The following is a 24,210-nucleotide window of genomic DNA, read 5'->3' on the forward strand; positions in this document are numbered from 1 at the left end:
CCTACAATATAAACGACTTACAGACTGGATTTGGCCCATGACTATCAGGTTAAACACTGTCTGTTTCTGCCTAAATGAACAGTAACAGTGGCTCCGGTCACATTTAGGAGCAGAACATTAATTCAAAGAACAAACAATGTTAAAACTGGCCTTTAAAATTCCTCTGAACATATCCATGAGAGACTAGATGCAAGTTGGCCATTTTATACTCACTACTGCCACCTCAGGTCTTGCGCATAACTGCAGTCTGTATATTAAGCTTGTGCATGACGGCACTTCGTATCCGAATTAACAACTTTTTGAGTGACAGTGCGGGATTTTAGAAGCAGTTGTGGTGAGCAGGTCTGGGCTCATTCTACACATTTGGACATGGCTGGAACATGTAGGGGGAGGAAAATACTTAGTTTTAACATTTTTAAACTCCGTATAGTCCCTTTAAAGCAGTTTTTGAATAATTAGAGAAAGTTTAGATTTGTCTCCAAATTGTTTTCCCCTTAACTGTTTTCAAACATGATCATGTATGGGCGATGCTAGAGATGGGGTCTGGAGACTGGGTCCATGATCTCCCTGTACAAGACCAAAAATGTCCTCAAAAACAAAATAATTTCACCTCTATATTATATTGTAGGCCTTTAGAACGCTGTGATGTCACCTGAAACCCAGAAATTGTTAGGAAAATATACGGCTTAATATCCAATGCTAAATGATACATGTAAATGAATGGACACCACTAGGCTAACGTTAGCCACACAAGCCAATCCTACAGTTTCTATAAAATACCTGCTTGTTTCAACCTGGTTCAGCACCAGTTATCAGATCCAACACTTCGACAATGAAAGCATTTAGTTTTAGAATCGTATACAGGGTTTAAGTGAGTGCTTTGTAGCTCTAGTGTAAGTTTTGAGCGCAGGTTCCTTCCTGTGCTCTGGGAGGGAGCAGGAGCAGGAGGGGCAGAAAGTATCCATGCCTGCTCAAATGAATAGCTTCCGCCAGCAAGGTACTCCTGAACTGATCGGGTTATGGGTCCCCAGGCCCTGCACTGCAGTCGCTCACTGCTCCTGACAGGCTCCCTGGATGGGTCGTTGAGGGCAACAACAACGTCTGCAAACACGATCCTTGCTGCCCGTCAACTTTACTCCACTGCCTACTTTTAGTTTGTCTGTGGAGAAACTGTGTACAAAAGCAATCCACAGGAGGCACTTGTCCTTGTGATATTTTGTCGCTGGCCTTCCGTTCATTCATCAACAATAATGTTTTTTTCTATTGTACAAACCGCATGACTCTTGCCTTACCACCTGTTTTGAAAGAGCCTTGAGCCGAGGCCCAGATAAAGAACAAATGTGAACAAAAAAAGTGGCTAAATTTAGCTGTTGTACAAGCGTCTGACATTGGAATGATGGCACTTTATTTTGTCCCATTTTAGAAAACATACAAAGGTTATTGTGTAAGAGGTTACGCAGTGGCTACAGGGGAAATGTCAGTGATTCTCGGTGTCGTGTAAAGGTGCCACTATAGAGCAACAGCAGCTCAGACGACATTTATTTAGCAAATGCTCATTGCAAAAACACAGAGTAAAACTGTCCAGTCTCACGACAGTCTAAGTCCAGCTGACTTTCCCTCGTGGGTGATCAATGTCCTAATTGAAATAGGACATTTTGGCATTTGGCCAAAATTAAACACATGTGAAACAAACTAAGGACCGGGGGCTTCAATCTGGCCCCAAAACGTTTTCAAGCACGACATGCATTTCCTAAAACAGGTGAAAACCATCAATGTTTTCAATAACTGTGTTTCCATCAAAGAAAGTGAGGCCAAACCGCCTTTGCTCAGCCCGATCCCGTCAGACCTTGGAAGCAGGGAAGGGCCTGGTCGGTACTTGGATGAGAGACCCTTTGGGAACACCAGGAAGCCTGGCGAATGTAGTGAGTTTGGTGGTGGTCGGAGGGGCCGATGGTGCAGACTGGTTACCTCGCTTCCATCAGTCAACCCCAGGGCAGCTGTGGCTACAATAGTAACTCAACACCACCGAGTATGGAGTGAACGAATAATGCCATGTAAAGCGTCTGAGTGTCCAGAAAATCGCTATATAAAACCAATGCATTAATATTATTATTATTATCATCTGTCTAAAATGTGCATAATAAATGTGTATAACAAAAGCATTTCCATCAAGGAGTTCAAGTGAATGATGGCCGTTGGTTACCTGGGTTACGACAGGCGCTGAAAGGCACAATAGATACAGACGGCATCTCTGGAATCGCCCATATATGGTCATGTTTAAAAACAGTTAAGGGGGAAAACAATTTGGAGAAAAATCTAAACTTTCTCTAATTATTCAAAAACTACTTTAACAAACACTGAAATATGAATATACTATTTCTATTAAATAAAGATACAAAGACATGGAGAGGAGCAAAGTAGTTCAACAGCCCATAAATACATAAATAACGGAGAATGCTAACATAATGCTACATGTTAGCATCGGGCTAATGCTAACGGTTAGCTAGCGCTAGCTACAACTGCCGTTTTTTCGCTTCTACTGAACAATCTGCTGTGAGAAAATATCCATATGGGCCCGATTTACACTTGACTTTATTTATATGTAATAAATAAGTTCATATTCAACCAGAAAATGGTTAAAAAGAGTGGAAAATTGTGTTTCTCTAAAGATTCTATTTTCCCCCTCGGCGAAGCCACGCCCCCTTCTATGACGAGATGCCATCTGTATCTATTGCAGCATTTACACCAGCAGGTGGCGCATTGTGCATGTATCATTAGAACACAGAATTGCCGAGATGATTTAAGTATTTCAAAACATGGTATAATTTCTATGGATAAAATACAAAAATGCTTTTAAAAAAAAATGAATGAATGTTGTTTTTAAGCCACACGTTTCTGGGCCTAACATTGGCAGTACTTCTAGTTTACACAGTTGTAGTAGTATTCTCCAAAGTTCAACAAAAATGCTCTCCACATACTTCTCTCAAATTGCCTGGTAATAAAATACACGGTCCGTTCAACAAATTGCACGTAATAGGCTCTACTTATTTCAAATGAGTTTACCTAACCACGTTATTATTATGGGTCTGGACAGGCATCTAAAGTGTAGACACTTATTTTAACCTATTTCCTCATTGTTGATGCCCAATTAACCTCAATATTAGCGCAATTAAGGCAAAGTGTAGCATTTATGTACTTGGACGTAATCATTCCCACTTTTTACAACAAAAGCTACTCTGACAATAAGCAAACACAAGACACATGGTCAACACACAACATCTGGCTAAGGGGAAACAGAGTGGATTAGATTTTAGCCATACTGTAAGTCCATTGTTCTGAGCAGTTGTCGACGCCCACATTTTGTTGAGAGATATTGAGCCGAGGCAATGAAGTTCAACAATAGGGTGCGTTCACGTGTAGGAGTGTGACAATATATAGATTTTCTGATATATCGCGATATTTTGCGGGACGATACGATGCTATTTATTCCAATATCGATACTTTTGATAACGTCATGCATATTTATGAGCAATGTCATTTCACAGTCAACAGAGGCCAATAATGATCAAGAATTCAGTCAGGACAGCAGGGGGCAGCACTACAGTTTTAAGCGCTTGAACCAAACATTTTTTTTAATCTTGATGCATCATACGTTATATTTGTGCAATATATCGATTATCGGCGTATAGTGAGATAATCATTATTGTAAGGCATGTATCGGATCGAATCGTGAACAACCCAAAGGTTCCACCCCAGTGACAATATATCGATTTTCCAATATATCGCGATATTTTACGGGACTATACGAGACTGATTATTACTATTTATTCCAATATCGATACTTTTGAGGATATCATGCATATTAAGGAGGCAGCGGTGCTTACAGTTTTAAACGCTTAAACCTAACCAGTGTTAATTTTGACAACATATTTTAATTTAGTTTTAGTTTTAGTCTTTTGACGAAAATGTAATTCGATTTTAGTCTAGTTTTAGTCAAAAAAATATCTTCAATTTTAGTCTAGTTTTAGTCGACTAAAATTGCAAGTAAATTTAGTCGACTAAATTAAAGGCTAATTTAGTCGACTTTGCATTGATAATATTCATTATAATCATATTTAATCTTGTTCCTCTGCTTCATGGAGCTTCTCCACATGAACAAAGCTCAGAGCTGATCCTTTGGCAGAGAATTTACATGATCTGAGGCTCTTTCAGACGCTCAATAGAAGTTTGGATGATTTTAGTCTCCCTTTCATTTTTATTTAGTCTTATTTTAGTCGACTAAAATATCTGGACATTTTAGTCATAGTTTTAGTCTCATGAAAAACTTTTAATTTAGTTTCAGTCCAATTTTAGTCGTCAAAAATATCACTTTGACTAAAATTAAGACTAAATATTTTAGTCGATGAAATTAACACTGAACCAAACACTGTCACACAAATAAATTACTTTTCATGATATAGTTTTTATATTGATAAAGAAGATACATTTGGGGTTGGTTTATTCCTTTTGAAATAGGACTGTGGTTTCTTGTTTATTTAAATGTAATGAAGTCTCTGACAGATCTATAGACCCGTCTTCAGTGTGTAAGTCAGGGATCATTTATAGGTTAAATGTTTTTTTTATCGTGATGTATCGCAGGTTATGTTTGTGCAATATATCAATTATCGGCGTATCGTGAGATAATCGTTATTGTCAGCCATGCATCGTATCAAATAGTGAGCTAACCAGAGGTTCCCACCCCAGTGACAATACATCGATTTTCCAATATATCGCAATATTTTACGGGACTATACGATACCGATTATTACCATTTATTCCAATATCGATACTTTTGAGGATATCATGCATATCAATGAGCTGAGTCATGGATATTAATGAGGCAGCGGTGCTCCACTCATTTCACATTCAACAGAGGCCAATAATAAGAATTCAGTCAGGACAGCAGGGGGCAGCACTACAGTTTTAAACGCTTGAACCAAACACTGTAACACAAATAAATTACTTTTCATGATATATTTATAAAGAAGATTGATTTGGGGTTGGTTTATTCCTTTTGAAATAGGACTGTGGTTTCTTATTTATTTAAATGTAATGAAGTCACTGACAGATCTATAGACAGATTTTCATGGGTCAGGGATCATTTATAGACAAGCACATGAAAAGGAATGTAAATGATGAATAATATGTAGTATGTTAAAATAAAGGTTAAATGTATATGATTGATGTATCGTAGGTTATTTTTGTGCAATATATCGATTATCGCAGTATCGGCGTATTGTGAGATAATCGTTATTGTAAACCATGTATCACGTATCGTATCGAATCGTGAGGTACCCAGAGGTTCCCACCCCATTCACGTGGCATCACAATATTCTAAAGAGCCCATAGTTTAACATTGAGGTGGAGCAACTGGGAATTCCATGGCGGTAAGTTACTATGTTAACTATGGTAACTATGGTAACTGTGGTAACTGGCGAACAGCAGATTTTTTCATCTTAGTTTTTGGCTAATATCTCAGTCATTATTGGGAGAATCCACATGAAACAAAAACGTCTCAAAGTTCATCATCTCCTCCGTCAGCACATATAATCCAATGTCCAAAAATGGTGACAAACTCGGAAACATGACCGTGACGTTGGCCAATAGGAAGGACTTTCAGACATAAAAATAATACGTCAGGTTTGTGAATCCAGTCACTGTCAAATATTTGTCAATTTTTGTTTTGGAGATTTCTTACAAAAACTGTATTTCTCCCATAGAGTTGTATTGGCCCTGCCCTCCACCTGACATTATGACATCATCACATTCTAATTTGTGAGCGGATCGTTTTTCTATATTTCTCAGTGAACTCCTGACAGCGGTCTGTGCAGTTAAGTAGGTCATGTGTGTTTATATCCACAGATACAGTGACTATAGTCTCTGAAGGGGCAGATAGACTCCTCTTAACAGATTGGCAGCAGCCTCTATAGCATTTCACACTGTAGATAGGTCCTTAAATGGCAACTGAGGGAGATCTATGTTGGTTTAGCCTTGAGCTTATTGAGCAAACTACAGCAAGCTCACACAGCATGAGCATAATGTCAGTGTAAATAGAAAAAAATACCATGTATGGAATATGACAAGGGTTTGTGTGTTAGAGGTGCATTATGCAACTTTTTATGTGAAAAAAAAGTTGCTATTTGCGCGCATTTAATTTCACCAGAAAAACTACAAAACAATTTATCCTGAAGCATCCTAGAGGCAACTGTGATGGAAAGTAAAGGCTCCATGCTGACCACTCATGCAGCCGCTGGGTCACTACAAGGTTAAGTACACACACATATCGTAACGTTCAATAAATAACCAATTAACAATATATTTTTGGCCTCGATATTTATCGTCTGTGTATTTATTCGCATTTCCCGTCTATTTTTGCTGTATAAAACTTTGATTTTTAACTGAAGCAAATTGACTTACATTATATTTCATGTTTATTGCAGGTTGTGTGGCATTTTAGGATATGATGATGCACTTTCAGAACAAAGCAGAGCGGACAGTATCTAGTATCGTTAGAGTCAATAATATCGTTTATCGCAATACTTTCCTGCCTCAATATATCGAACTTCAAATTTGTTATCGTGACAGGCCTAGCCTAAACCTCGACCGAACACATCATCCGGAAATCAGGAAGGGAATAACGTGTAGTAGAGACTGTGTAAAGATGGATCCGTCCATGATATGCTAAGTGGACGGTGCAGTAGCTTCATCCACGGGGCCACAGACGTTATCAGAGTTTATTTTGATGGGGGCGAGGGGAGGTCAAAGGTCAAAGACAGAGGCGATTTGAAGCGAATGCTAAACTGGAAACCGGGCCAAGTGAAACTTTGAAAGAGGCCTTTATGGACCAATACAGTATTTTCTGATTAGGTGTGGGTCATATCGTATTGCATATTATTATCGCGATATAATTTTTTGATATCGCTGTAATGTTTTATATCGTTGTGGATAGGGCTGTGCAATTAATCAAAATTCAATTGCAATTTTGATTATTACACTAAAGGATAATTAAATTAGCATAATCGGAAACATTATTTTTTATATATATATATATATATATATATATATATATATTATTTTTTATGTTTATGTTTTTTCAATTTTTTGTTCAATTTTTTTGTTCAATTTTTTTGGCATTTTTTAAATGTATTTTTTAATATATATTTTTTATATTATTTCATGCCGCTGGGATTATTTTCCCTTCGCATTTCATGTGCCTTGGCTCAAAAACAAACTGCGCTGCATGATGATGTCATCAGGCCGCGCTGCTCAGTTTACTTGCGCAGGTGTGAGGGCTGGCCAGCAGGGGGCAGGTGTGAAACAGAGACCTCTCCTTAACCGAGGCAAACTTGAAATCATTTGTACTTTTATGACTGTTCAAAAAAAAGAAAATATTCAGCATGGTGCTTTGATTAATAAACAAATAAATAAATAAAATAAAGATAGACTTTCATTTTCAACAATTCAGCTATTTTCAAAAAAGCAAAAGCTAAAAAGAATAAAAAGAGTCGATGTATTTCTGTAAGAGGCGTTAATCTGTGGAACGACCTGGAAAATCAGTTAAAACTGTCCCAAACAGTCAAAGCTTTCAAAAAGTTGTTTGAAGCTACTAAAATTCAAGAATATATAAGATTAGGATGAATAAAGTAAGAAAAAAAAATAATAATAATAATGATGACATGATTTAGTTTCAACTAAATTAACATAGTATAACAAATGTATGTATACATATTTGTTGGAATATTGAAATGTATGTTACTAACTCCAGATACATGCTTATTTCTCTTCTGTTTGACACTTGATATTGTTCATTATTAATGTTTGTGTTTTGTTTTGCTCTCGTGGAAGTCTGTAAACTGCGTTTGGCGTAATAAGTTTTCACTCCAACCTAAATAGGGATGCACCGATACCACTTTTTCTAAAACCGATACGAGTACGAGTACTTGGATTTAAGTACTCGCCGATACCGAATACCGATACGAGTACAAGGCATTTTCTTCAACATTCTTACTTTTTTCACAGCAGATTGGTTTGTAATTAGTCAATTTACTCATTTACATTTTCTGAAGTAAAGTAGGCGACACATTTAAGAGCAGTTATATTAGAATTCTGCTGATGCCATTTATTTATTTATTTTTATTTTCATTCAATAATTTTTAATTTTTATTGCACTGTCCATCATAGACAGAAAAGCCCATGTCCAAAAGCTCCCCAATGCCTGTGCTTTATTCATTTATATATTTTTATTTAACAATAGTATTGAGATGATGCTGTGGATTTTCTCGTGTGTTTTGTAGCAACTTAGCGAGTAGCTACAGCCTTTTCATTGTTCTGCTGCAGCTCATTTTCGCTCAATATGGACATGCTGTATGTCTTAACGTTGGATTTTCTGTGGACTTTTTAGTCGCTGGGTTAGTTTTTCAGATGAATAAACCCCTGGGCATAAAACGGCGTCGGAATGGGCCAAAACTGCGCTAGCCGCGAGTTAGCATCGTTAGCCTGTATCTTGTAAACACTGCAGACGCTGCAGCACGAACAACATTAAGCTCTGGTTAAATCCAGCACAGACTCTGATTTAGAGAGCACAGTCTGTAATAAAGTCAGCTCCATGTGGAATATTGTATTTCCACTAAACAATTCTCAAGTTTGTTGCATCTTCTCTCCTCAGCTGAGAGGTGCGCCTCGTAGGTGCGCTGGCCGCACGTCAAATGGTATCGGTTTCTGGTATCGGGACCTCATGAATGAGTACGAGTATGAGTACGAGCCTGTGGTATCGGCCCGATACCCGATACTGGTATCGGTATCGGTGCATCCCTAAACCTAAACCCTTTCGGTCGTGTTGTTCACAAAGAATTGGAAATGTTTTTACTTTTAAAGGAAAGAACTGACCGAATAAACTACTACTACTACTACTAGTTTTTTTAAAGGCAACAAATAATCGTATGAATAATTGGGATTTCAATTATGACCAAAATAATTGTGATTATTATTTTTTCAATAATCGAGCAGCTCTAGTTGTGGACATAATTTATGTGTGTCAGACTGTTTTTAATGCAGGCTAGCTGATACCATAGAAATGTGCTAGCACCACGAAACTCTTCAAATATAAGAACTGCATGACTTACAAAAAAAAAAATGGATAACTAGGAAATGAGGCCCTATGTCAAAAATCCTGAAACATCCCTTTAAGGCTATTAGCGACTGCCCGTGAGCAACTAAGTGGAGCGGCGAGGGTAAGATATGAAAGTAAGTCAGCGGTGATGTCGGTCTAACTGTAAAACGTTTGTGACCACACTCAACCATCTTCCTCACTTGATCATTTCAAGGCTCCAATTGCTTTCATTACAGAGCAGGTCAAGCTATTTCCAGTGTATCCTTCACCCCGATGGTTTGAGCGACATAAGTGGAGATGGACGTCCACTCCTCCACATGTGACTGCTACAGTAGAGAGAGTGCGGCCCATAAAGTCACCAGTCCAGCTTTTTGTGGTCTACCCTTTCCTTCTCGTTAAACCTCGCCGCTGCTTTTCAAAGACCGTCTCCCGCTTCCACAATGGCAAACAGATGGATAATTGACCGACGCAGGCTGCTACACGCCACGTCTAGACCTATTAACGTGCACTGCGTCGCTAATAGGGCTGTCTCACTCCTAATATCTGCAGAGGGGACTCGAAATCAAGAGTGAGCCGAGTTATCAGGAGGAGAAGCGAGTTTACCTGCTCCACGCGGATCTCATACTCTCCGTTCAGCTTCTTCCCTCTGAAATATTTGGCCCTGGAACAGAGAAGAAAAAAACATTGCATTTAGTCTTCGTTTCAACATACATGCATTAAAACAGTGGCTTATGGAGAGTGCAGTTCGCTTGTGTATATCTTTGCATTGCATCGCAAGGACAAGGAGTGGGAAGCACTGTCCAAACAACTCTGACAGTCAAAACAAGCCTAAAATATCCTTTGTTTATTTCATCGGAGGAGAGCAGGAGAACAGCACGGTGCCTCCATACTGCATGGGGCAAAAGAATGACTCATAATGCCCATTTCTATGTCTCTTATATAGGATATGGCGTCCAAATTATGCAACGTTATTACATGAATTCACAGAAACGCATATTGTAAAGGGCTGGGATAATCATGTGATAATCAGCATAGTTGATTTAAAAAGGGGGTATCATGTTTTTAGATTTAGCCACATTTGCTAAGCCAGGGCTGAACTGCGAGTAGCTCTAAACATGAGCTTCTTCGTGGGCGTGTTGCACCCGTTTGACCATTAGAAACTGTGTATGTTATTAGTGCTGCAAACCTGATGTAAATGAGTTTACTGCGTGAGGAGAGGATGTGCAAATCTGTGACTGCTCTTAAGGGACTATACGGAGTTTAAAAATGTTCAAATTAAGTATTTTCCTCCCCCTACATGTTCCAGCCATGTCCTAATGTGTAGCATGAGCCCAGACCTTTTCACAACCGCCTTTAAAATCCTGCACTGTCACTCAAAAAGGTGTTACTTCGGGTCCGAATTGCCATCATGCATGAGCTTAATATAGAAGCTGCAGTTACGCATACGACCTGAGGTGGCGGTAGTGAGTATAAAATGCCCAACTTGCCTCGAGCCTCTTTAAGTACTTGGCCACTTTTAGGAGAAGAACCATATATTTAAATTATGATGGATGCATGACAGATAACCACTGTTAACTATAATCCTATTAAAAAAATGAAAGTGTAAAAAATATATATTATAGCAAATCAATCTGCTTCTCTGAATATTTGGCTTTCAAGAAAGAGCTTAAAGCCTGTGATTTGTGTAAGCCTTCTCCAAATATTTAATCCCTGTTTAATACACCGCACTGATTGTAAGTACATGGGGAAATCCCCAAAACAAACATTCTTGCCTTGTCGTGCTCACCCAGAGGTAGGTCTGTACGCACTGAAGCACACAGGCTACGGCCATAGGGATGTGCAGGAGAACAGTAGACTACAGTAGACTAGTAGACACAGTAGACTACAGCAGACACAGTGGACTACAGTAGACACATTTGCCTCAGGTGCACTGTGGAGCGGGTCAGACTGTTTTTAATGCAGGCTAGCTGATATCGTAGAAATGTGCTAGCCTTGCACTAGCCTAGCTCAACGTAACTCTTCAAATATAAGAACGGCTTGAATTACAAAAAAAATATCTCCAGAAATCAGCAACACTCTGGATAACTAGAAATTAGGCCCTATATCAAAAATCCTGAAATATCCCTTTAATATAGAAGGTGCAGTTACACATATGACCTGAGGTGGCAGTAGTGAGTATAAAATGGCTAACTTGCATCTACCCCCTTTAACACTTATAGTAAATGATAATAAACATATATTTCTATGTTTCAATCATAGAAACAATGAAATATATCTATAAAGAGGTCGACTAACAATGCTTTTTTTCTATAGCAGATGCCAATTATTGGGGATTTTGATTGGCCAACACTGATTATGCACCGCTGATATTTTTGGAAAATGTCTATAATCCTATATATGAAGTTTCTAAACGTGTCAGTGTTGAACTCTGACTGCAGGGAGCTTTAGTTTACACTGTACGTCAGTCATTGTGCTTCTGGATTTGCTTCAAATGTGCAAAAGACATATCAATAATCGCAATCCTTTTCGGAAATCACTATTAGGCATTTACAATCTGTCAATGCCTCCAGGACCGGGCTACGGGCGGCATTTTCTCTTTCTAGAACAGAGGATTTGGGATTTCCTCTCAACCTACTCACACCGAAGCACATTTTCGTTTGAAACAAAACTAAAAAGCACTCTGTCTCTCCTCCCCCGTCTTTTCTCCTCTCGGATCTCTTCTAGGATGTCACTTAGGAGGATCGAGGTGCTAACGTTTCCCAGCTGTTCCGCTTTCAACTTGCTCTCTGTAATTTTGCAGGTCGTCAATCTCTAAAAGCAGCAGAAGACACAAGCGATGCCCCCGTCACCCCCGTGGATCACTGTGTTTGTCCAATGTGTGCCTTTTTTTCACACCATACGAGACCGCAATCAAATAAAAATGACTTTAAATACACATCGTAAGAAATCTGCAAATTGTGCGAAAACATAACACAAGGACAAAACAAGGCTAAAATTTTGGGCTGTGTTGTCAATATCATCTGATGGAAGACTTAAAGCAGAACTAAGTATGCCACTACAGGCCATAAAAGGCACTGCATGTTGCGTTTTTTTTTACTCATTAATTGTTTGTGAGAGTAAATACTACGCTGACAGAAAAGACAAAGGGACAAAAGGATATTGTACATTGTGCCACAACTCAATTACATAATGGAAATACGTTTTTTTCACTGAAACTTAGCTGTAAATACTATTTAAGTGGCACTTGCCCGCAGTTAGCTTTGCCCGTTAGCCTGTTAGCTTCTTCGTCGTGATTCCATTAGTGTGTATTGGTGGCTCCAACCCGGAGGCAGGAAAGTTGCAAGGATGGTTTTCTGGCCAGAGACACCAGGCGGAGACGAAAGATTCTACAATCATCCCATTAACACTTGTATTACCCCCAGAGGGACTACGGAAAGGATTTATTAAAAGGGGTAGGGTATTATGCAAAATCGACTATTTCGAGCTTTACATCATGTTATTATGTCATTCCCTCATTAAAAACATGCCTGAAGTGTTGCCTTGGCACATTCACGTATTTTTGAGTAATCTGTAAAAACTGGCAACCATTTTAGGGATAGGTTTGCCTGAGTCCTCCTAGGAACGCCCCCACCTCCTGGAGACGCCTCCGAGCTTTCGTCACCAGCCGAGTAACCAACCACTGCTCCTCAGCAGAACCCCCTCCCCACTGATGCCACAGACAGCGTGTGGAGGGGGCGTGTCGGAAAGGGTCAGAGGTGCTTAAAGAGACAGAGGCCTATTTCATGACATTCACTACAGTCATTTTGAGAGAGCAATTTTATACAAGGCAGTTATTCTAATTTACTGCATTTACAGACCAACAGAAGGTTTCGTCATCATTGTAGTGTGATATAGACTGGTGCTATGTGATTGAAAAAAGCATAATACCCCCTCTTTAAGGTAAACACACTACTTAGTCCTGCTTTAAAGGGACTATAAGGAGTTTAAAAATGTTAAAATTAAGTATTTTCCTCCCCCTACATGTTCCAGCCATGTCCTAATGTGTAGAATGAGCTCAGACCTGTTCACCACAACTGCCTCTAAAATCCTGTACGGTCACTCAAAAATGTGTCACTTCGGCCTGAATTGCCGTCATGCACGAGCTTAATATAGAAGGTGCAGTTGCACATATGGCCTGAGGTGGCAGTAGTGAGTATAAAATGGCGAACTTGCTTCCAGCCCCCGTATCACCATCATATCGCACATCCCTATTGGTCAGTCAACCAGCCCCAGGGCAGCTGTGGCAAAAGAAGTGACTGTATTTTGTTTCAAGAGTCCAAAGAGAAACACTGTTTAACGCCATACAGTGTAACCCAATAAAAGTAATAGAATCATTTAATAGAAGTAATGTGAAAGGGACATCGATCATACTGTACATATGTTGCGGCTTTGCTTAGACATACGATTCGAACCCTACATATTTTGCTAACTCAAAATGGAATTTCCAGTGTTTAGCAGATCATTAGGAGCACATTTGGCAACGCTGACGTGTTGACAGCAGTTACCCTTGTGACATAGCGACATAAAATGTGGCTAGGAAAGGCTTTATCGTGAGAAATCATAATAAAATAACTTGAAGTTCCGATAACTCTCCTATAGGTCACTGAATGGGAAACCAGAGCAGACACTATCACACATCAGGAAACACATCGAGTCGACCGCTATTCCTTCGAAAGAGTAAAACATTTCATCACAGGGACTAATGGAGTCGATTTTCTGTCCGCTGGGATCTTTGCTATGAACACAAAAAGCACATTGAAAATTCCGCCTCTCTGTTCCCATTCCTCCACACACCCACTGTGTAAACATGATAGGGCTAAATTCCCCTCTCGTCCATGAGAATAAGCAGTTTCTAATATGAATCCATTGAGTCATGCATATAGACACAGTGACCCTCCCCTCCAGGGCTTTCTACACAGTTTTCCTGCTTCTATTTGCATCCAAACCCTGTGTTGTGCTAATATGGCAGTGTTTACAAAAGAGATTTTGGTATAATGGCCACATATTTTTGAACGGAGATTAAATTCCGCCCTGGTGTTAGTTTAAGTCATGCTTTCTTCTGAAGGGTTCAAGCTTCCCAGTGATGCAGATTAGTTCACATTTCACTAAGACCCTCGCAGTGTGTGGGTTAGTGTGCGATTTATTTACTGTAAGAGTCCGGAACAAAATGGCCCAGGGGTTTGATCACGGCACAAACGCCTCAGGGTTTGAAGCTCCACTTGGGTAAATTGTTGAATGTCTTTTTTTGCCCCATGACATGTCACTTTTGGCCTGTGCATTCAATTTACGGGGCGCAGTTAGTACAGCGGCTTGTCTCATGATCGGAAGGTCGTGGGTTCGAATCCCAGCTCTCTAATGCCTGTACATTGGTGTATGAATTGTAAACCGCTTTGGGCCTGATAAAGGTAGAAAAGCGCTATATAAGTTGAGTCCATTTACCAATTTATATGAATAAAAAGGCTTCCTCGAATATTTACCATAACAACATCAGTCACAAGACATAAACAGTTTGTCTCTATACGACAAAACAAAGCCTATTTATCTACAGTAGGGCTGGGATGATACATTTTTGTCACGATCCGATACGTATCACGACACAGTAGGTAATTATGATAAGTGAAAATACGTTCATCTTAAAGGAACAGGCCACCGTTTTTCCATACTGAGATATGTTCTTACCTGAGCTTAGACGAGTTGATGCGTACGTGTCTGGTCTTCGTGTGTGCCCTCAGTCACGCAAAAAGACCTAAGATGTTGTTAGCAATTGGCCTCTCAGTATATTCCCATAGCTCCAAACGGGGTGAAGATAGAACTGACCAAGCTCTTCCCCGGGCATGAAGACCAGACAGGTATGCATCAACTCATCTAAGCTCAGGTAAGAACATATCACAGTATGGAAAAATGGTGGCCTGTTCCTTTAAAATGTGTAAAATGTTACTGGAAAACATGATATAATAACACAAGTGTTGAAAGCATTGCAATGCTTGATAAAGTATCAATACTTGGTATTGAAGCAAAAAATATTGCAATTCGATCCAATATTTTTGGTAACACTTTATCTTACACTACCTTGATACATTGTACCTAACAAAATTGAACGTAATCTGCTTTGTAACAATCTGTAATAACTTGTATCTATGTAGTACACACTGGAATAATGTGTTTTAGTACTTGTTTTAGTGCAGGTACATAATGTAATAAGACATATGACCTTTAGGGTTAGAGGTAGGGTCTTATGTCCTATTACAGTATGTACCTGCAAAGTACAAATACACATTATTCCATTGTGTATCTGACCTTTAGGTACAAGTTATTACACATTGTTACAAAGCCCATTGTACTAAATTTGGCAAGTACAATGTATCAAGGGTAGTGTAAAATAAAGTGTTACCAAAATTCCTTCTTTTTTTGCCATAAACTGGCAATCTTATAATTTATTTTTTGGACTAATGTCTTTTGTGCATTGTCCCTCATCAAATAAATACAATTCAAAGTCAAAGCTATGACAGCCAGAACTCTCCTCCGGTGAAGTAATTACATTGTGCATTAAAGGAACAGGCCACTGCTCTTCCATACTGAGATATGTTCTTACCTGAGCTTAGACGAGTTGATGCGTACATGTCTGGTCTTTGTGAGTGCCCTCAGTCACACACAAAGACCAGACAGGTACTTATCAACTCGTCTAAGCTCAGGTAAGAACATATCTCAGTATGGAAGAGCGGTGGCCTGTTCCTTTAAGTTTTTAACATGTTTTTATTATCTGGCATGTGCATGTTATGAGCACAGCCTTACTGAAACCGGCATTGTGTCACTGTGCAACATTCTGTGTATAGAAGGGAGATCATTGCGTAAATGTGCTTCTGTGTCCTGTGCGCCTAAACGCCCAGTGACCATTCACATAGAGCAGTGGTTCCCAACCTTTATTGTCTTGTGTACCCCTTGGGCCTTTCAATGGTCGTCCGTGTACCCCCTACCTCAGGGGTGTTGCAGTTTATTTAGAAAGTAATTACTTACAATTGGCATTTGTAAGAAAAAGGACAATTTTGCAGTCAAAATAAACCTAAAATTTTTATTTTATTTTTTTATTTGTCCTTTATTTATCCACGATAAAACTCATTGAGATTAAAAATCTTTTTCAAGAGTGTCCTGGCCAAGATGCAGGGGAACAGGTTTACATACAAGTTACAATTTTACACACATAATCACACAAAAAAAACATTACATAATTTAAAGTTTTAAATCAAGATAATACACTCAGATAAAACAGCTACATGTAAAAGACTTTGTTTCTAGATTTTTCAATAGTGATTTAAAAGTATGAAGTGATACAAGTTCTTTTAACTGAAACTCCTTCTGTAGCTCATTCCAAGAGTGTGGAGCAGCAAATCTAAAGGCCTTTTTACCCAGTTCTGTTTGCACCCTGGGCACAGAGAGCAAGAGAAGGTCCTGAGAGCGCAGGCGGTAGCTGCTGTTGCTCCTCAGCTCAGTGAGCTGCTGCAGATACGGAGAGACAAGTCCAGCAATACATTTATAAATCAAAAGATACCAATGTTTCAATCTACAAAATGACAAAGATGACCAGCCCACTCGGGCGTAGTGGACACAGTGACGAGTCAACGACCTCATGTTTGTAATAAAGCGCAAAGCTCCATGATACACTGTGTCCAAAGCACGCAAAGAATCTGTGGAGGCATTCATAAATATAACGTCACAATAGTCCAAAACAGGCATAAAAGTAGCATTCACAAGTTTCTTTAAAAAAAATCTAAAATTCTCCCAAGGCAACATATTTGACTGAAAAATATAGCTTTTCCTATAAAAAAATATGTTCAATTTCCCCCTTTTTTCAATCTGAAATTGTTTCAAGTACCCCCTGGTTGGGAAACACTGACATAGAGTATGAATAAATACAAAAACTAACCCACGGGCATGTGCAGCGCATCTTAAAACATGATGATGAAGGCAATAAATGATGAGCTGGAATAAATCACAATAATAAAGAGTCGAGGGCCTCGTCCAGTCATCACTGAAACACTGTGGACTCTCCGAGGTGCGAGAAAGAGCGCGGTCCTTCCCCTGGATTGAGTAATCAGCAGCTCATATCATTCAGATCCCAATGCAAACACACTGACAGCGACTTGGCACGGCGCGCCCCTCCATCAGCCCGGGACACTGGGAGGGGGTGGGGATGGGGGGGGGTAGCTGGTGGCAGTGATGCTGTATGGGACTCTATGCCTTAAGGCTGTGTACCGTCTTTGTATGGGAGTCATTGCTGGAGGCCAAGGCTGTCAGGACAGAGCAGCGTGTCCAGGGAGACCACAGGCGCCCACGGAGGAATGTCCAGGAGCGAAAACTGTCCCAGGGCAGGCAGCGAGGGGCGGACACTGCACTTTGATCCGTCCCACGCACTACACTGGAGGGGAACAACGTCGAACAGGGGTTTAAGACTGTCACAGGAAGGATTCAGGGTGTGATTGTTTAAAAAAAAAAAAAGCACCTCCGAATTTCTTAGAGGCCATTCTAGAGAGCAGCGTGTTTGTAACCAACACTATAGGATAAGCTTCACTATTTATTCATATATTTGCAAACACTAAACCATCAAGCCTATGTATGCAAGTATACTAATTTATTACTTGTTTGCGCTTTATCCCGTTCTTTGAAAGCACATTTTTCAATCTATTTGTTTCTTGAGAGCTGATGTCGCGAGTGATTTTCTCCATTGTAAGATCAATAACCAGTATCTTAATTTTTCTCATCCCTTAGAAAGAAAGTGTGGAGTTCTGTCTGTTCCTGTGTCGCCGTCCATGAGCTGCTCCGGTTTCCCTTACTACATCAAAAACATGCGCAATAGGATCTGGCTGGGAGTAAAGAGAGTGTGATACAAGTGCGCACGTGGGACAATGGATGAAATTAGTCCATGAACATTTTCTAAAGTCAGTCAGTCTTTGTGCTTGTTTTGTAAGGCTCACATTTGCTTCGCCTGTTTAAGTTTCTCAAAGCGCTACGTCCTTTCGGGTAGACTGACGAGCGAGGCTACCAGTCCCACCAGCCACTCACTCACTACATTCATTCTGGCCTATAGATACAGACGGCAGCTCGGCATAGGAGGGGGCGTGGCTTCGCCGAGGGGGAAAATAGAATCTTTAGAGAAGAATTTTCCACTCTTTTTAGCCATTTTCTGGTGGAATATGAACTTATTTATCACATAAATAAAGTCGAGTGTAAATCAGGCCCATATGGATATTTTCTCACAGCAGATTGTTCAGTAGAAGTGAAAAAAGGGCAGTTGTAGTGCCGGCTAGCTAACAGTTAGCATTCTCTGTTATTTATGTATTTATGAGCAGTTGAACCACTTTGCTCGACTCCATGTCTTTGTATCTTTATTTAGTAGAAAACTATAATCACAATTCAGCATTTGTTAAAGTATTTTTTGTATAGTTAAAAAAAAGTTTAGATTTTTCTGCAAATTGTTTTCCCCCTTAATTGTTTTCAAACATAACCATATATGGGCCATTCCAGAGATGCCGTCTGTATCTATAGATACGGCATATGGCATATAATCGCCCATATATGGTCATGTTTGAAAACAGTTAACGGGGAAAACAATTTTGAAAAAATCTAAATTTTCTCTAATTATCAAAAACTACTTTAACAAATGCTGAATTATGAATGTAGTTTTCTCCTAAATAAAGATACAAAGACATGGGGAGGAGCAAAGTGGTTCAACAGCCCATAAATACATACATAATGCTAACGGTTAGCTAGTGCTAGCTACAACTGCCCTTTTTTCACTTCTACTGAACAATCTGCTGTGAGAAAATATCCATATGGGCCTGATTTACACTTGACCTTATTTGTATGTGATAAATAAGTTCATATTCCACCAGAAAATGGTTAAGAGTGACAAATTGTGTTTCCCAAAAGATTCTATTTTACCCCTTGGCGAGGCCACGCCCCCTTCTATGACGAGATGCCGTCTGTATCTATGGTACAGGCACGGGAAGAACATGAAAGCTCCAAACAGAAAGGTGGGTGAGAATTGAACTCGGGACCTTCAAGCTGTGAAGCATGAGCACTAACCACTGCGCCACTGTCCAGCTACTTTACCTGGACTACAGATATAAATGATACATTTTGCAATAATCTGGCACACTTACAATCTGTGTACTACTTAAGACTGGCGGCACAGCTGTTAGCGCTCGTGCTTCACAGCTAGAAGGTCCGGGTTCGATTCCCACTGGGGCCTTTCTGTGTGGAGTTTGCACGTTCTCCCTGTGTCTGCTCCGGTTTCCTCCAGGTGCTCCAGTTTCCCCTACCACTAAAAACATGTACAACAGGCCAGGGTGAATGAGAGGTGTGAATCCGGTGTGGCTTGTTTACATGCATGAGACCCATGTATGTTCATTAACATGCACTGTCCTGACCAAAAAAAATAAAAATAAAATAAATGTTGTATTGATTTGTTCATTAACCTGAGCGCATTTTCTCCAGTTCAGTTTTACCCAAATCTAAAAGCTTCACAACAATAGGCAGTTGAAAGCTAAGACCTACATAACTGATGCTGTGTTTTTGTCGTGTTTTCATCTCTTTTTTGTCTATTTTTCCACAGTTTTTTTTATCGTGTTTTTGTCTCATTTTTGTCGCCATTTGGCCGTGTTTTTCTCTCTTTTCAACATTGTGTTATTGCTGCTTTTCCGGAGAGTTTTTGTTGCTCTTTATTGCTTTTTTGTCACTTTTTCTGTTGCTCTTTAGTGGCTCTTAATGTTTTTGCCTCTTCATCCCTATTTAATCGCGTTTTTGTTGCTTGTTTATCGTTCTTTGTCGCTCTTTCATTGCTTTTTTGTTTTGTTTTTGTTCCTCGTTTCCGTCTCTATCTTTGACCCTTTGTTCAAGAAGCTTTTAGATTTGGGTAAAGCCAAACTGGAGGAAAAGGTGCTCGGTTCAGGTGGGGGTTAAAGAGGTTAATGTTCACTGACCAGATAAACAGAAAAAGAAATAGAAAAGAAATCTTAAATCATGGCTCTGGTTGTCATGGCGATGGTTGACTCACGTGGATCACCATAAACATTTCTTATTAATGTCTTCCCCTCATAGCGACTTGTTCTTCAGGGTGTGTTCCTGTGCCACTTACAGGTTTCCCGAGCAGCAGACAAATATTTGGTCTTTTTTTTTTTTTTGACTTTTTACAGGTGGCGCTGGCCTTAAAGGGCTTGTGCAGACCATTCAGAGGTGTTACTGCAGCGCTGGCACCTTTTAAATCGATTTAATGTACAACAGTTCTCATGAAACCCGCCGGACCCCATGTGGCCCGTGTCGCCGGTCTCATTTATACAGTCGAGAGTGTCGGCCATCTCCAGAGCCGCTTCACCCCACTCACTTTCTGGATCCGAAAATCACACCCTTACACAATTACTTTGGTTTCACAGACGTGGGTCACTCACACTGGGGAACATTATTCATTCACTCTCCAAACTTGATTACGCAAAGTATTTATGTGTATGTGTAGGCCACAGCGGCAATAAACTACACTTCAGACTCTAGCCTCACCTCATTATCTCCATGTTCAGCTTTACCCAAATCTAAAAGCTTCTCGACTGGAGTGCAACAGCCTCTAGGCCTATACGCCTCATTTGAAAGCTAAGGCCACGTTGTTACTGCAGAGTCACTTTTTTGCCATGTTTTATCAGCATTTTTTTTGTTGTTAACTTTTCTATTGCGTTTTTGTCGCTTTTTTTTTTTTTTACCATGATTTAGTCACGTTTTTGTGAATTTTTTGTTGCATTTTTGTCGCCACATTTTTGTCGATTTTTTGTTGCATTTTTGTTGATTTTTTGTTGCATTTTTGTTGATTTTTTGTTGAATTTTCCTTGCGCTTTTGTCAATTTTTTTTGCCATGATTTGGTCACATTCTTATTATGTTTTTGTACATTTTTTGTTGCATTTTTGTTGCTTCTTTGCCATGTTTTTGTCGCTTTAGTGTCAAATTTTGTCGCTTTTTTGCCCTGATTTAGTCACAATTTTGTCACATTTTTGTGGCATTGTTGTTGCATTGTTGTTGCTTTTTTGCCATGTGTTTAACGCTTTTTTGTTATGTTGTCGTCGATTTTTTGTTGCATTTTCCTTGCATTTTTGTCAAATTTTTTGCCATTATTTCGTGACATTTTTATTATGTTTTTGTACATTTTTTGTTGCATTTTAGTTGCATTTTTGTTGCTTCTTTGCCATGTTTTGGTCGCTTTAGTGTCAAATTTTGTCACGTTTTTGTTGCATTGTTGTTGCTTTTTTGCCATGTGTTTAACGCTTTTTGGTTATGTTTTTGTAAATTTTTTGTTGCATTTTAGTTGTGTTTTTGTTGCTTCTTTGCCATGTTTTTGAAGCTTTATTGTAGGACTGCTCGATTATTGAAAAAATAACAATCACGATTATTTTTGTCATAATTGAAATCACGATTATTCAAATGATTATTTGTTGCCTTTAAAAAAAAAGTATTTTATTTAAATATTTATCAATAAAAAAAAACTATGCTGAATATTTTCTGTTTTCTGAACAGTCATAAAAGTACAAATGATTTCAAGTCTGCCTCGATTAAGGAGAGGCCTCTGCTTCACACCTGCCCCCTGCTGGCCAGCCCTCACACCTGCGCAAGCAAACTGAGCAGCGCGGCCTGATGACATCATCACACAGCGCTGTTTGTTTTATGCCAGGCAAAAGCAAGAGCCATGGCACAGGAAATACGAAGGCAAAATAATCCAAGCGCCATGAAATAATGCAAGTCTGCTTTGCAAAAAAAAAAAAAAAAAAAAGAAATGAATGAAAAAAACAAGAATGTGATTATGCTAATTTTGTAATTGTTTAGTGTAATAATCAAAATTGCAATCAAATTTCGATTAATTTCACAACCCTACTTTATTGTCAAATTTTTGTCACTTTTTTGCCATGATTTTGTCACGTTTCTGTTTTGTGTTTTCATCCCCAATCACTTCTTCGTTTTTCACTATCTTAAAGAATTTTTTAAAGGAAGCCAAACTGGAGTAAATGTGCTCGGTTCAGGTGGGGGTTGAGTGATCAAACATAGGCAAAATGAGTGAAATGTCTTGCCCAAGGGTTGCAAAGGTCCTCGAAGAACACATTTCTTTCATCTGGTTGGAGCTGAACTGTCGACGTTTGGATCAGTGGCTGAGCTCTAACGTGTTGAAATGGTTTAGTGAAATATTGCAAGGACGTCTCCCAATCCTAATATTATGTATTATTTACTTTTACCTGAGGAGTCCCAAAGAAAACCCATCCATGCACTGACCAGGAGAACATGCCAACGTATACGCCCATGAGATCCACAAAATCAAACAGACAACATTACAATTCAAAAGCATTTCCACTTTTCACACATAGACACATAGATTAAAGCTACATTTGTATTATTTCTTTTTAATTAAAACTCTTAAATGACTCAAATGTATGGCCACTGTGCCAATCTCTGGTTTACTCTGGAACTAACAGCCCTCAAAACCTGTGAAACATGAGCAGACACCGCCATCTGCTGGTCAATAGATGTTAGTGCAGCACCGACAAAAAGGGAGAAATGAGGAGGGATTTTTGGAAAAGCAACACCAAGTGGCCAACACAAGAGCAGCATTTCACTATAGCTAAAGTAGATACAACAACCTATACTTGCTGCTTTATATCAAAACCATCAGCATTGAGCTACAGATGATCATGAAAGGATTGACAAATGATTTCAAACTAAAATCCACAAAGCCACCGAACAAGCTCTGTATTAAATTTGATGTAGGTGAGGGAAAATAAAAGTTTATGATCCGTGTTCTAGTCGGCCGTGCGCCTCACAAAAGTCACATTTATAGACCTGCACTTCCTTGGTTTATTAATAGATGAAACAGATGGACGTTTGGCACCAGACCTCACAACACAGACAGACGAATGAATCTGAGGCAGACTGGGGGCCTTTTGTCCCGGCCCAACATCTGTGCCCGTTACAACCACAGCTTGGAAGCAAAAACGCAGAATATGGTTCTCGAAATGCTGAATATTGTCATTTGTTTAAAAGCCCTGTGCCTGGTTACTTTCTAGTTTTGAAGAAAATACATTTCAGTATGTCATAAAAGCGGACATTTGTGACGGCTGTGCGAGCCCAAAAGACTTTTTTTTTTAATCAAATGTGAATAGCAGGCTCGTGGTTTCATGACCTTGACAGCCCTGCTTTGACCTCTTAACCCCCACCAGCACATTTTCTCAAGTTTGACTTTACCCAAATCTAAAAGGTTCTTGGCTGCAGAGCTTACAGGCTACAGGCCAATGTAACACCTTATTTGAAAGCTGAGACCTACAAAACTGATGTAAACAGATCTTTTTCCTTGCGTCGTTGCCGTGTTGTCGTTCCTTTTTTACTTTTTTTCTCCATTGCTTTTATGCCACTTTTTCATCGTTTTTTGTCACGCTATTGTCGCTCTTTAGTAGCTTTGTTGTCACCTTTTTTGTCGCATTTTTGCCACTTTTTGAGGCTTTTTTGTCACTCTTGTTGATTTCTTGTAAAAAAAAAAACTTCTTTAGTTTTCATTCTCATTTTTGTTTGTACCTGGGGTTAATGCCGAACCATTGACAGAAAAAATAATAGACTCCTCACTGGATTCACAGACTCCTCCTACCAAGCTCCGATCGAGCATGTTTTAAAAAAAGGGCAAAAGGGCAGGATCTTCACTGTAGACTCGACCCTCACGGGGCGTATAGGTCGGTCGTAGCCGCACACATGCAGTTAGCACAGATGCTAACAGCCTGTCAATCAAACTCAGCCCTCATGAAAGTGATAGTCTGGAAGTGTAAATCTTTTAGAAATTTTACAAAATGTGCAAAATGAACCACCTGGTTTTACATTTTGAACTAAAGTAGGCAATAATATATATATATATATTCATTTTTGTGAAGTCCCTCCTTCCCGGATCTCAGCAACTAATCAGAATCTAGTATCCTCCCGCGGTGACCAATGAGGCGAGATTTTCCAGGTCCAATCA

The 24,210-nt window shown here is 39.4% G+C and overlaps 1 protein-coding gene across 2 annotated transcripts in view; it reads right to left on the reverse strand.

Annotated features, from left to right (window-relative positions):
* syn3 (synapsin III) overlaps positions 1 to 24,210 on the reverse strand; it is a 190,818-nt gene that overhangs the window by 136,810 nt on the left and 29,798 nt on the right. For both annotated transcript variants that reach the window (XM_079552466.1, XM_079552467.1), the window contains exon 3: positions 9,752 to 9,809. In XM_079552466.1, the coding sequence (XP_079408592.1) occupies positions 9,752 to 9,809 (58 nt within the window). The remainder of the gene's footprint in view (positions 1 to 9,751; positions 9,810 to 24,210) is intronic.

The sequence above is a fragment of the Gobius niger genome, assembly GCF_951799975.1.
Source record: "Gobius niger genome assembly, chromosome: 2".
Lineage (NCBI taxonomy): Eukaryota > Metazoa > Chordata > Actinopteri > Gobiiformes > Gobiidae > Gobius > Gobius niger.